The sequence below is a fragment of the Rutilus rutilus genome (assembly GCF_951802725.1).
Source record: "Rutilus rutilus genome assembly, chromosome: 7".
NCBI classification, from domain to species: domain Eukaryota; kingdom Metazoa; phylum Chordata; class Actinopteri; order Cypriniformes; family Leuciscidae; genus Rutilus; species Rutilus rutilus.
The window spans coordinates 9,622,117-9,636,554 of record NC_140221.1 but is presented as its reverse complement, the minus strand read 5'-3'; the positions used below and the strand labels follow the sequence as shown (position 1 = coordinate 9,636,554).

Here is a 14,438-nt window from a genome sequence, read left to right as displayed (position 1 = left end):
GACATCTGAAGCCAAGGTGTCTACAATACTTCTGACAATAGGCTACAGAAGTGACATTTATTTTAGCAAAAGTAAATGATGAGGGCATGGTAAAAGTCTCCAAGATCGTTTGAATGTGTCCTTCATATATCAAAAATTAAAAAGTTGAAATCTCTTAGTTTTAATAAAAATTAACCCCTACCAGAAGTAGACAAAGCACCCCAAACAGACCTACATTCATCACATTGCAGCTAAATTGCAAAGCTTGGTTGTCACTTCACCTTTTAGTGCTTAATCCTGTTCTGTACACACAGACACACACACACAGTTATTTATGGGAGTGACGACAAACAAAATTCAAGTAGTAACAGCTGCATTTACAAATTTGAATGCAGTGTGTGCACAGAACCAAACTGAATAACTATTTCTTTATGATGTATATAAACATGTATATCAGAGATGTGTCTATCTTCTCTGTGTGCACTGGAAAGAGGCAAGAGCCTTGACTCATTCGCACATTTTGACAAAGGTCTTTCCACACCAGCCTTGCGTCGAGGGTCTAAGAGATTGTGTTGCCAGATATTTCTATGAAAAAAAAAAAGCAAATGATCACATAATAAATTAAATTCAAACGCTGTTTTTTGAAAATAAAACCAAAGTATCACATCCGGCAACTGCCTTTATTTACTCTGTTTACATTATTAACGCCATAAAGCGCCACATTTTATGAGGCAAGCCCAAACAACGAGCCCAAAGACGCTTAGAAGTCGAGATGACAAGACTGCAAGAGAGCACACAGCAAAGCAGCCTTCTGAGCATAAACAAAACACCGCCATTTTGTTTATGGGGGTTTAGTTAAAATTGCCAGACATAATGGTGCATTCAAGTCGAGTCGGAAAGATTGTGGTATTCACAAGTTGAACGCACAAGAACACCATCATGAACGCAAGTTATAAATACTGGGAAGCTTGGGATTTTCTTTACGAGTTTCAGTGAGAAACGTGGCGTAATACAACGATATTAAGAGGTATTTAGCAGTGACATTGTCAGGCTTTTGTATTTACAACAAAATAAGCTAATTTCCTGCACAAAATATGATAGCATTATAATATGACAATATAATGTGTAAACATAAAGTTTACATTGCCTTCATAAATTGATTACATGAAATTTAAATTGATTAAATTAATTAAATTAATTAATTAAAAACGTTAAAAAGCGAAATACACCTGTTGCACATTTTTTGTTCTTCATTTTCTAGAAGTAGTGTTTCAAAACCTTGTGTAGTTAATTAAGAGAAGGTTAACCGCCATCTTAAACTCACCTGACATCGTAAACTCGACTTCTCAACTGGTAAATACGAACTTCCCAGGAGGACTTGAACGCACCATAACAAGCCTTTGGTATTTAATATTACTATAGTTAAAGGTGCTGAATGTATTTTTTTTTACTGTACTAAAGCATTAAAATACCATAATATGTTTGCAGATATTTAGGAAACATGCTAAATTCACATACTCGTTTCTCTGAAAAACAACGCTGAATGCTACAGCCAGTGTCTGCTTTTGTTTTGGTCTGTGTGATTACACCCACTGCCAATTTACCAAATAGTAATTTGACTCCACGGGTTGCCAGTTGGCAAAAAACACAACGTATTGCAGCCATTGAAGCCAGCAAACGAACTGGGTCAGAGATCGCAGATCTCTGCGGGGCAAACAACTCTCTCCAATCATTTTGAATTTGGACTGCAGTACCCATTTCAACCACTAGCTGTCAATATTACATACTGCACCTTTAAAAAAGCGAATACCAAACGGCTGCAAGATGCAAAAACGTTGCTATTGTTAAAGGTGCAATAAGCGATTACTGAGAAACGCTGTTGATCAAGAACAGAACAAACACACCCCGACCTAAAAAGAATCACACTCGTATCTTGATAGCTTCACCCCCAAATTCACAAACACGCTATGCAACACAGGCACCTCCCCCCTAATGAGTGTAAACTGATTGGCTACAAGTGTGTTTTGGAGCTCGGTCCGATCCACTTTCAACGGCGTTTCTCAGAAATCGCTTACTGCACCTTTAACACTGTCAATCATCGCAATTTTGGAAGTAAATGCCTTTTCATACCAGGTATGATAACTAATGATAGCTAAATAAGTGTATACACTCACAGACAATAATGTTCTGTTTATTATAAGCACAAGCTGCAGTTGTCATCTGTCGTTTTAAATCAGGGTTTCTCAAACTCGGTCCTAGAGGGCCGCTGTCCTGCAGAGTTTAGCTCCAACACTGATCAAACACACCTGAGCAAGCTAATCAATGTCTTCAGGATCACTAGAAACTCACAGCTAAGTGTGTTTGATCAGGGTTGGAGCTAAACTGTGCAGGACAGTGGCCCTTCAGGACCGAGTTTGAGAAACCCTGTTTTAAATGCTCAAGCTCTTTAAAGCTAAGCATTTTTTTAACATGATTCTCAAATGTTTTTTTATAGTTGATCAGCTGGAAAAATCATTCTGAAAGTGATTCCAATGATATCGCTCCTCTTTGTCATTTTTGTTATAGCAGTAGTGTGGAATATCACTATTCTCAAAGAATTATAAGAAATATTAAAACTTTACAGTTACAGATATCATCCTCCATGTGAACGGGCCTTACGTCATGTTAATTTAAGGGATATACTCCCGCATTTACATGCGGGTGACACTCCTGACACAATGTGGCCAATATGATGCAGGCCGGATTCACACGATGGCTCTTATGCTTCATACGAAAATGCACTACCACTCCACAGCTCTGACTCTAGTCTGATTTTAGTCAAATCAGAAAAAAAGTCCTGTAATAGCTCATGTATAATGCATCCTTGTGCAGTTCACATTGTCACTTTGTTTCCTTCCATTGTCATACTAGCTGTAGGGGAGTCCGTCCCCTAAGAAGATACGTAAAAGTTAGTTTAAGAAGGAGAGTAAATGGTGTTTTATTTGAATGGAAGTCAATTGAGGGGATAACATGAAAAAACGTTGGACCTCTTTGCTAATCTTCAGTATGTTTGGCTTGACACATTTATATTAGAGTCTAAACTATAACTGGAGTTTGCTACAAAAAATAGATCTTTAATAGAGAAGTCACAGGAAATTTTGCGACACTTGTTTACGTCACTGCATTTGCATGGTATTTGCCAACAGATGCTGAGGCTGCCACCTTGTTCTTAAATAAAGAAAATCTGTGAACATACCTCAGTTATTTACCTCAGGTTACTTAGGGGCATACATAAGACCAAAACAGCTAAACCTTTGAAACAGGATGGAACAAACATAGAGGGATTTGAGTTCCTGGTCTTTTTTAGCCCTCATTCCTGCTGGCCATGAACGGCATGATTGTCCAGTATGGCAAACAGGGCTTTGGTTGGATTTCCTGTTCTGTCCGTAGTCTGTGGTGGACCAGTGTCTTTGGGCAGACGTGAAGGTGGTTTTCTGGGGTCCCCAAAGTCTTAAGCGGTGCCTATATTGTGTTAGGATTCGTATCTAACCAACATTGACCCCAAGGCCGACCTGCAACTTGTCCGCTCTGTGGTTGACAAAGGCACCCATGATCAAGGTGGCAGGCAGAGGGTAGAGACGCTTTTCCAGAACCCCACCAATGATACAGCGGCTGTCCAACATTCCTAAAAAAAAATCAAAATGATTAACAAAATTATGAGTTACATGTTAATCATAAGTTTAATCATTTTGCATTTAAAATACTACTGACTCAACAATGGCTGCAAGTGTTATATTCTGCAATATATACATAGACTACCATTCAAAGTTTTTTTCTAAAGAAATTAATACTTTTTTAATGATTGATTTTAATTTCAAATCAATGCTTCAAATAAATGCTATTCAAAGAATAGAAAATAAATGTATTATGGTTTCACAAAAATATTAAGCAGCAAAACAGTTTTTGATAATGTTTCTTGAGCACTAAAACAGCATATTAGAATGATTTCTGAAGGATCATGTGACACTGATACTGCTAAGAAATCAGCTTTTTCATCACAGGAATAAATTACATTTTCAAATATATTCAAATAGAAACAGTTATTTTAAATTGCACAAACGTCTCTCAATTTTACTGTCTTTACTGTATTTTTCTGCAGTGTGAACTTTTTGTGTAATTCTCTGGATTTAACGGACGGGAGATGACAGGGTTTCCAACTGAAAGCAAGTATTTTGTGTCTGTAGATTTTGAATAGGATTTTTACTTCCTGAACCCTACGGTTGCCATCTAGAATGAGGAGTATGAAAAGCAAAACTCAAATTTGAGTAAGAGTCAATGTTTAAAACAGGTTTAAAAAGAGAAAGGGTTCACATTTTGTCAGAATTCAGACTGGACTGAAATTGGGTCTTTTATGATCGGTTTTGTGGCAAAAGGCTCAACTATGCTAAGATTCAATAAAACAGAGTGACAATTGAATTTTTTTTAAAGCCAGTTACCACACGCTTTGATATTTATATAGTGCACAGTCAGTATATTTGCCATTCTTACCTCTGAAGACCATTTTAGCTTCAGGAAGTTCCATTTGATAACCAAAAGAGAAGGTTGTCTCCTGGGTCCTAGTACTTGCCTCAAACTCCACTCCCACCTGAATCTGCAGAGATGAATTAACAGTCTGCAGCTTTACGAAACTATTGATGTGTCTTGTCACTGAAACAATAACATATCCATCAACACAACCATACCTGTTTGTTTGCCCTGTGGTAGTAGCTAGCATGTGCACCTCCTTTACCAGCATTCAGAGTTGCAACCCAATTTGGCCCTAAGGCACAACATGATATGACATTTGAGCTTTAAGTACCTTTGAGAAACAGAACATTGTACATACAAATAGGATGAGTTTTACTCAAGAAGTAACTGCTTAGGATTACTTACACTGGTGTATAACAAATGGATGACCATTGAACTAAAGCAGAAGACCAATCTAACCTGAGTACTGGCCTGCCAGCGTAAGTATGCCCCCTTCTTCTGCTCGACCTCGATGGTACACCAGTTCTCCCCCCAGTACCAGCTGCGGGGATACGCTTTGAAGAAAGTGTGCAACCATGATAACTGGCACAAAAAAGGCACAAACAGATAACAGCATTAACTAGAGTTTTAATTTTTTTTAAATGTGAGCAGGGCTGCCAATTCACACGCATTTAGCGTGAGACTAATGCAATTGTCGCTATGCAGAAGGTCGGTTATCTTGGCGTTTTGCAATATCCTTGCAGCACCAAAGTAGAATTAATATTAGGAAATTATTTCACAACTTTAATTATATACACCTCAGAAATATACTGAGGTCTGGGCCTCGGGGACCTCAATGGAGAGTATGGCCCTGGGTGTGACAGATCACTGTGGTGGCCTCAGTTTAAGCAGCATGCAAACCGATCATCTCTTCCTTTTTACAACTAGTTATAGCATGAAATAAACATGAATGGACTCCCGAAAATTTTATTGAGATTGGAATCGAGTCATGTGAACTTATGAAGATTGAATCGAGATTGGAATTAAATCGTGTGAAGATACGAAGATTGAATCCAGATTGGAATTGAATTGTGTGAGCATACGAAGTCCTGAAGATTGAATCAAGATTGGAATCAAATCGTGTGAACTCACCAAGACCTGAAGATTGAATCAAGATTGGAATCGAATCGTGTGAAGATACGAAGAGACGAAGGTTGAATCAAGATTGGAATCGAGTCGTGTGAACTCACCAAGACCTGAAGATTGAATCAAGATTGGAATCGAATCGTGTGAAGATACGAAGTCCTGAAGATTGAATCAAGATTGGAATCAAATCGTGCGAACTCACCAAGACCTGAAAATTGAATCAAGATTGGAATCGAATCGTGTGAAGATACGACGAGACGAAGATTGAATCAAGATTGTAATCGATTTGTATGAACATACAAAGACCCGAAGATTGAATCGAGATTGGAATTAAATCGTGTGAACACACGAAGACACAAGGATTTAATCCAGATTGGAATTGAATTGTGTGAGCACACGAAGACCAAAAGACTGAATCCAGATTGGAATAAAATCGTGTGAACATTCAAAGACCCGAAGGTTGAATCGAGATTGAAATCAAATCGTGTGAACGTACGAAGATCCGAAGATTGAATCCAGATTGGAATAAAATCGTGTGAACTCACCAAGACCTGAAGATTGAATCAAGATTGTAATCGAATCGTGTGAAGATACGAAGAGACGAAGATTGAATCAAGATTGTAATCGATTTGTATGAACATACAAAGACCCGAAGATTGAATCGAGATTGGAATTAAATCGTGTGAACACACGAAGACACGAGGATTTAATCCAGATTGGAATTGAATTGTGTGAGCACACGAAGACCAAAAGACTGAATCCAGATTGGAATCAAATCGTGTGAACATTCAAAGACCCGAAGGTTGAATCGAGATTGAAATCAAATCGTGTGAACGTACGAAGATCCGAAGATTGAATCCAGATTGGAACTGAATTGTGTGAGCACACGAAGCCCTGAAAATTGAATCAAGATTGGAATCAAATCGTGTGAACTCACCAAGACCTGAAGATTGAATCAAGATTGGAATCGAATCGTGTGAAGATACGAAGAGACGAAGATTGAATCAAGATTGTAATCGATTTGTATGAACATACAAAGACCCGAAGATTGAATTGAGATCGGAATTAAATCGTGTGAACACACGAAGACACGAGGATTGAATCCAGATTGGAATTGAATTGTGTGAGCACACGAAGACCAAAAGATTGAATCCAGATTGGAATAAAATCGCGTGAACATTCAAAGACCCGAAGGTTGAATCGAGATTGAAATCAAATCGTGTGAACGTACGAAGATCTGAAGATTGAATCGATAATAGAATCAAATCGTGTGAACACACAAATACCTGAAGATTGAATCGAGGTTCTAAGCTTGCTAAGGTTGCTAAGCTGTTCTGAGTGGTTTTAGTTAGTTGCTATGTCATTGTTAGGGTGTCTGAGGAGTTGTCAGAGTGTTGCTATTTAGCTGTTAAGGTGTTTTGAGTGCTTCAGTGTGGTGTTAAGGCCCCGATATACTTCAAGCGAAATCAAAGAACGAACTGATGTGACATTTCGAAAAGGCCAAATCAAAGTCTATTTGGAGTTCCTTTGGGAGTTCGAAACAGCATTTCAAAGCGAATTTTATGGAAAAGTTTGCTATGGCTGGTAAACAACTTCGTACTACCATTGGTCCGTGGCAATTATGTAATAGGTAGCTGTCCGCCTTCTTGCAGCGTATATTTACATATTCAACTAAAAGCAGCTCTCAGTAGTGTGGGTGGTGTCGGATGTTCGCTAACAGCATATCGCTGCTCATGTATTTCAAACTTTGATTTACTCTTAAGCAAAGAACGAAAAATAACTTCACCGTGAGTACATCGGGGCCTTTATGAACTGAACCAGTTTGACCTAAAATATTCACTTGAAGTACACCCTAAATGTTTAAGGTAATATTTCAATATTTTAACACATTCATATGTTCACAGTTCTTTTATGTCGGTTAATGGTCAGATGGCATGCAGGTAAACAAACAAAATAATCACTTTTAGTAAGTGTTATTATTTCAGCAGGTTCTATTTTAAAATGATTTATTCATTATAATCTTTAATTTTAATGATTTTTTCATTTTAATTAATTATTTGGTTTTCTTCAACTCACAAACCGCCTGCGGTTCTCTCCGGAAATCACAGATTTGTAAACCATGCCTTACATACTATTAAAGACAGACCCACTAATGACAAGAAACAACTGATAAAAAAGGTTTATTTTTTTTTTGTTTGTTTTTTTTTACAGAAGGTGACACTTATGGAGTTTAAAATGAATGCAGTGCTACTCAAAAATCTTTGCAAATAATAAATTTTTTTTTTTAAACAATTCAGTAAAATGACGTACAAGGGCAACCGCAGAAGAACCTGTTTTGCATGTTCTGCATTGTGTTGTTCTAACCAAAGCACATTCCTGTGACATATATAAATCAGTCTATCGTCTGTTGTACTGAGGAACACACGCGATCATACCTGATTCCCTGAGAATGTCAGGGTTGGCCAAAGTAATCGCTGCTGTGAAGTCACTGCCTCTATACTCCGTCTCAAACTGCCATGTGACAAATTGTGCCTGTTGAGTCTATATAAAAGAATATGAAGTCAGTCCACATTGTTAAAAAGTGTTTAATAAACTAGAGCAATATTACATACTGCTACTAACCTGAAATACTGCTTTAGCTCTTATTTTCTCACTCAGATGAAACAAAGAGTGTGCATTTAAGCTGCCAGAGGAGTCCATTTCCCCAATAAGCATAGGTGAGTCCTTTATACACAGAAGATCGTTGGATTGTAAATTCATCATATATTATCTAATGCATATATACCCAACACACTTCAGGCAATTAGTCCATTATTATTTAAACCTGTTTATGAAATGTGTTCAAACAAACCTAGTAACTTGTACTGCAGGTTTTTTATTTATTCAATCATTGCATAATATGCAGTATGAGTCATAAGCTAAAGATAACTAACTTTTAATGTTAAATAAGTTACCTAAATCAAAGCCTACTCTAATTTTGGTAAGAAAAGGCATTCAAGTTATCCAACAATGTCAAAAGTCAGCATCAGTCCATATTCATGTCTTTATGAAGTAGCGAATGTTCCCAGAACAAAACATTCCTATCAAGTAATCTTTGGCAGAATATTGACATACTTTTAAAAGGTATGCGTCTCTTGTTTTTAACCGCAAAAATGCATTCTGTGTGAAGGGCCATTAATTAATGAGCATAAGAAACTTACCGACCCCAAAATTTGGAATGGTATATAATGTATGTGAGTGTAAGCACCTTTAGAAGCACTAGGCCTATATAAAAATGAAGTTTCTTATTATTGACTTTATTACTATACTCCTAATTCAACAAAAATCACAAGTCCAATTTTTCCTGCTGAAAAGTGCTGAATTTCTCAGTGTTTAATATGTGACAGCATAGTTGCTTAACTAATATACACAACCTTGTAATGTCATTTGCAGGATAACCCAATCAAATTGTCATGCAGAAGAATAATAATACAACAAATATCGACACCCCTGTCCAAACATACTGTACCTCTTGCCAAGGATTTTTGATAAGGATGTTGTTAAATCCCCTAACCTCAGCTGTAATGCTACAGAAAACCACTTGAACAGGAACAGATGCAAGAAAAAAGAACTGAACATGATCCAGATCTGTCAGATTCTTACCGTTTCTTTGCTGTCAGTGTCTGACTGTAGGTGCTCAGCGTGAAAGCGATAACTGGACGGAGCAACAGCACTGAGGTGAAACGTGTGACTGACCTGAGGAGAGAAGAAACACAAATATTTAGTGCTACATTGTGTTGAAAACGTTCATTAAAATGAGTGAAACTGTCCTGAATAGTGTCATAATTGAACCACATGTATGAACAAACCTTGAAAAAACTGCTTAGGGTCTTATTTATCACCAGTTTTACACCTTCAATCTGCTGTGGAAATACATCTAGAAGCACAAGCAATTAAAATGACTTCTAATAGACCACTTTTTACTTAAAATGTATGTATTTTAACTGAATTTATGAAAAATGCATAAAAAAATCAACAGAGATAGAAAAGAGTATCAGACCTTTACAGTTGCGGTGCAGACCATCAAAGCTTCCCGGGTTAGGCAGCCGTCCATCTCTCCTATCCCACCGTGACAAGGGTCTATCTTGTGGAAATGGGAAGTTTTGGCGCCCTGGCCGGTTTGACAAGGCCAGCACACTGCCCATGGGAACCCAGAGCCAAATGAGAGGACCACACACTTTCAACCTGATCTTCTGAACTGTGAGAGACAAAATTATAATATTATAATAATAATTAATATTTAATAATACAAAACATTGGATCATGCATTCTTCATTCTCTAAGAAATTACACTATCGGCCACATTTCACAAAAAGGATATAAGAAAAGATAATGGGGGGGAGTAAATAATTTTCAACTCTGCAAGTACTCGAAGCAACATGATAATAACGAATGACCTGCACATTTGAGCTCGTCAATAATCATGCATTTTCTGCCATTACTTACGCTGAATAAATGTGGGTTGTGCCGTTACAGTATGCAAAAATGATATCCTGGAATCATACTGAAATATAGCTTTTACATGCAGTGACCGCTGGAAGAGAGTAAGGTGAAAGGATGCTGAGGGATGTAGAGACAACTCAACTACAGACTCTAGCGGCGGAACCAGCTGATCAGTGCAGTCATTTAAAGAGGAGCAGCTATGAAACACCTCCGTGCAGAAACATGCTGCTGTTCACTCTGCACACCGCTGAAAACAAGACATTTGAAGAATTAATGAAGCGTAATGCAAAGCTGTATTACTAGCATCATATCTTGTTGTGATATAATACAATGTATGCTCTTATAATAATAAACTTCACTTTAAATAACAGATTCTGACGTCACGGGGCACGTACATTGGGTTCTCCTGCGTGGTATGACCAGAGCCAGACATTCTCTGGTATGACTCATTTATGCGACTCGGTTCTTTTGAACAGTACATTTCAATGAATCGATTCAGTCGTTCTTTAACTTAATCACGTGGTCCCTCTTTTACTGTCTATGCGTGGTCCCTTGCGTGCCATGTTCCAATAAAGCCATCTGTAAGCGCATGTAGCACTTGTGTAGTGCGATACACCGAAAAGATCCGACTCAAAAGAACGATTCGTTTACGAATCGGACATCGCAACTGTCAACATGGCAGATGAAGCCACTAGAAAGGCAGTTTCTGATATACCGCTTTTAAAAACAAATTCAGGACCAAGAGACAAAGAACTATGGGTTCAGAGACTTCGAGAAGAATATTTAGCTCTCATAAAGGTGAGTTATTTTATTGTAGCGAAAGCATATTAGGGAGTTACGATGCTAGCTGTACGAAAGAATAACCATACGTGTCATTACGCTAAAAGTGTTCAGTCTTATTGACTTATACAGTTCATTATCATTTATGATTAACAGTTTGCATACAAACCATATATAAACTTCATGTTACAAAATATGTGCGCTTCATATAATAATTGCGTTGCCTTGCAGTATGTTGAAAATAACAAAGCAGCTGACAATGATTGGTTCCGTTTAGAGTCCAACAAAGAGGGCACAAGGTCAGTTTTATTACCATTTAACTAGTATCTTCTTTTTAGGAGCTATTATATTTTCATTAACATCTTGCTACCTTTTCTGTGTAGGTGGTTTGGAAAATGCTGGTATATTCACGAGCTTCTAAAATATGAATTTGACTTGGAGTTTGATGTAAGACATTTTGAACTCACTTACTGTACATTTAACTTAATTTCCTGAAAGATAACCTATTTAACTCCATCCCGATTTCCAGATTCCAGTTACATATCCTGCCACAGCTCCTGAAGTGGCCATTCCTGAACTGGATGGGAAGACAGCGAAGATGTACAGGTTCGCTTCATGTGTTTTATAGTTTTTTAATTTCATCACAATTATGTAATATTGTGTTAAAATGTACCTTTATTGTGAAATGATCTTTCAAAACCATCTTTTGTCACAGAGGTGGAAAAATCTGCCTAACAGACCACTTCAAGCCACTGTGGGCAAGAAATGTCCCAAAGTTTGGTCTGGCTCATCTAATGGCTTTGGGAGTAAGTAAGGTTACATGTCTAAAATGATATGTATTATGCCATTCATTTCCTAAACTAATGTGTTGCTTTGAAGTTATTGCATCTCATATTAATAACTAATCTCTGTTCTTTCCAAAGCTTGGACCATGGCTTGCTGTTGAGATTCCAGACCTCATTGCAAAAGGCATAATTGAACATAAAGAACAGCAAAACAGCTGAAAGTAGCTGTAGCATCCCTTGCATTTCATGTCTTAATGATGCAAACACAAATGAGGTTTTAACACGTTTTTTTCTTTTCTTTTTCAAAATCATGGCTACCTACCACCCTGTGGTTTCAAATGTTTGTTTGCAACCTCATAGCAACTGTGTATGTCACATTCACATTTGTACATCTGTTTGTTTTTTTACCTTTCAGGTTTATAATACCTGTTCAATGGAATGTGTATGTATTCATCAGTAAAGCCTGGTATGTAAATAAATGTGTGGGAGTCGGGACCATTTTAAATTGTGGTCTTGGGGAAACCTCAATAGGATTTAAAATGTTAAACTTTTAATTGAAGTTTTATAGCTTACAAAAAAATAAATAAATCATAGTATGCCAAATTATTCACTTGCTCATCTGGAAGTTTTTCTGTTTCCAGCTTTCTAAATAAGAAAAAAATGTAAAAAAAGAAGTTGTGTAGTAGGTTACTGTTCATCCTATAAGTTACTAGGTATTTAGTAATCCGACGTGTCTTTTAGATGACAAGGTACAGTGACAGGAGGTTCCCAGTTCCTTCAGGGCGTAATGGTGAATAAAGCAAGATTTAATGATTTCTATAATCTCAAATAAATCAAATAAAAGAACAGATATTCTAAAGATATCATTGAGGCCCATGAAATATGGCTATAACAAACATTCCTACAGGTTTTGCAATTGAAATTCTCATTACTTTTGAATGTGTAATAAGAACAGGAATAGCTCTGATCATCTATTGTCAAACATTTAATATACTATTCTGATTGCACAAAATGGATGTTTTTTTGTATACATTTTTAACAGGGAAAACAAAATCTTCATTTAGTCATAGGCATTGTTCATAACATCAAATATGGTGCCACATAACAGCAGAAAAAAAGTGATTGTCAGAGGATGAATGTCAAAGATGATTGTGTGTCCCTGAGAACTGTGAGGAAAGTCAAATCTTATATACACAGATAAAGTGGATTTCAGTTCAACTGTAAACATTAATTGCAATATGTCAACAAACCAGCCTAAAACAAGCCTCTGGATGAAGCATCCTTTATAATCAGTTCTGATTAATAGCGATCACACTTGTGTTTGATCATGAGAGCGCAGATAGTCTCTCCACATCCCCAGCATACCTGTACAGCATGAGCAGGACCTACTTTTAACTTGCACACTGTACAAGTACCTGAGGTGTTCAGATTTGTTGGAGCCTTTTGGTTTTGAGCAATGAGCTGTTTGAGTTCAGTTAAGATGGTCATGTTGGGTGCAAGAGCAATATCTGTGACCTCGATACGCGCTGGGTCAAAGACACAGTCCTCTTCTAGACCGCTAGGCACAGCTTTCATGCCACAGTTAGGAGGTACCCAGGCAGTGTCATAGCCATGACTATTCCAGGTCTTCTGCATGGGATGGTTGTCCTTATCAATTTTTTTGATCTTTCCACAGTCGACGCTTAATTTAAGCACTATTCTGTCAGTAGGTTGTGATTTCAGAGGATAGCGCTCTGCTTTCTTCTGGTCACGGCTCACATAAACTCCAGGTCCTAGCATTCCATCTGGTGATTGCTTGAACCCACTTCTTATGATCTGACGAGCTTGTTGCACAGATGTGCCGTGATACATTGTATAGTGTCTGCCTGATTTGGCTTCCTGGTTCGCCTGAAGATGACGATCTTCATCATAGAACGCCTCCCAGCCAAAGAATTGGATGGATGACATTTTTATTTCTCCTGTGGATTAAATGGAATAATAATAATAAATTGATTGTCAGTTTGACGCTACCAGTAAAATGTTTGGACACATCTGCTTAGTCTTTTTTTACTAGTTTCTATCATTTTGAATACTAATAAAGTCAAGAAAACTATAACATAACAAATAAAAGTAAGGAAATGTATGTTAGTTAGAAATGTTAAACAAATCAATGTTTCAATATAAATCAATATTATAGTTTCTTCAAAGTAACCACCTTGTGCCTCGCTTATATAATAAATGGAATTTTACTTTTGTAAAGAAATGAATTGTACGTTTATTAGAAAAAAACAAACATTTAGAATCGCAATGATACCAAACATCACAAACATATTTAAAATGAAACATAAATTCAGTTTGTCCAAATCCAAATATTTCTCTCCTAACGTAGCCTAGGCCTACTGTCAGTTCTTTAGGCGACTTTAGTGTCAGCTTTTTAAAATTAATTATGTGTAAACATTTGCAATAGGCCTATGTAAGCAGTTCCGCAATATAGTTCGTGTAAAACATTACATTTTATTTTCTCGACATATACATTGATCAAGATAGTCCTATATTATTCTAAAAGGAAACAAACCTACCTTAAAATACTTCACGCAAGTGAACAAGAAATTACATGAAACTCCGAGTCTTAACTTTCTTGGGTTATTCTCAGGACTGGAAGCTTTCACTTTCAATTCTTCTTCAACACGTCTTCCTGTTTTGCTGGGGGACAGGGGGAGTAAAAATCTCTTTAAAAAATAAAATAAAATAAAGATTAAAATTGTGTTTCACTTGCTCATCAGGGGAAGTCAAACAATGTGG

General features: G+C 37.1%; 3 protein-coding genes across 3 annotated transcripts; 1 reads left to right on the top strand and 2 right to left on the bottom strand.

Moving 5' to 3' along the window:
- Positions 1–2,154: 2,154 nt before the first annotated feature.
- On the bottom strand, positions 2,155–10,339 carry LOC311292987 (mitochondrial import receptor subunit TOM40B). The gene is made up of 10 exons (XM_084412831.1): positions 10,096–10,339; positions 9,650–9,847; positions 9,459–9,526; positions 9,253–9,345; positions 8,233–8,334; positions 8,046–8,151; positions 4,945–5,067; positions 4,701–4,777; positions 4,507–4,609; positions 2,155–3,643 (listed from the first exon to the last, which is right to left on the bottom strand). Exons 2-10 carry the CDS (start codon positions 9,792–9,794, stop codon positions 3,504–3,506), a joined length of 957 nt encoding a protein of 318 aa, XP_084268957.1. The 5' UTR covers positions 9,795–9,847; positions 10,096–10,339; the 3' UTR covers positions 2,155–3,503.
- Positions 10,305–13,671, top strand: ufc1 (ubiquitin-fold modifier conjugating enzyme 1). The gene is made up of 6 exons (XM_084412833.1): positions 10,305–10,890; positions 11,104–11,171; positions 11,256–11,319; positions 11,402–11,478; positions 11,588–11,678; positions 11,796–13,671. The coding sequence occupies exons 1-6, from the start codon at positions 10,768–10,770 to the stop codon at positions 11,874–11,876; spliced, it is 504 nt and encodes a 167-aa protein (XP_084268959.1). The 5' UTR covers positions 10,305–10,767; the 3' UTR covers positions 11,877–13,671.
- Positions 12,053–13,604, bottom strand: gig2p (grass carp reovirus (GCRV)-induced gene 2p; the record flags this gene model as incomplete). The annotated part of the gene is made up of 1 exon (XM_084412832.1): positions 12,053–13,604. One exon carries the CDS (start codon positions 13,602–13,604, stop codon positions 12,957–12,959), a length of 648 nt encoding a protein of 215 aa, XP_084268958.1. The 3' UTR covers positions 12,053–12,956.
- Positions 13,672–14,438: the final 767 nt, after the last annotated feature.

Coding starts and splice junctions, on each gene's coding strand:
- LOC311292987 (XM_084412831.1), bottom strand. CDS start 9,794: ATGGGCAGTGTGCTGGCCTTGTCAAACCGGCCAGGGCGCCAAAACTTC. Junction 9,346..9,458: donor CCCTAAGCAGTTTTTTCAAG/GTTTGTTCATAC, acceptor TTCTCTCCTCAG/GTCAGTCACACGTTTCACCT. Junction 5,068..8,045: donor TGACATTCTCAGGGAATCAG/GTATGATCGCGT, acceptor TTTTTGTGCCAG/TTATCATGGTTGCACACTTT.
- ufc1 (XM_084412833.1), top strand. CDS start 10,768: ATGGCAGATGAAGCCACTAGAAAGGCAGTTTCTGATATACCGCTTTTA. Junction 11,320..11,401: donor AATTTGACTTGGAGTTTGAT/GTAAGACATTTT, acceptor CCCGATTTCCAG/ATTCCAGTTACATATCCTGC. Junction 11,679..11,795: donor CTCATCTAATGGCTTTGGGA/GTAAGTAAGGTT, acceptor TTCTTTCCAAAG/CTTGGACCATGGCTTGCTGT.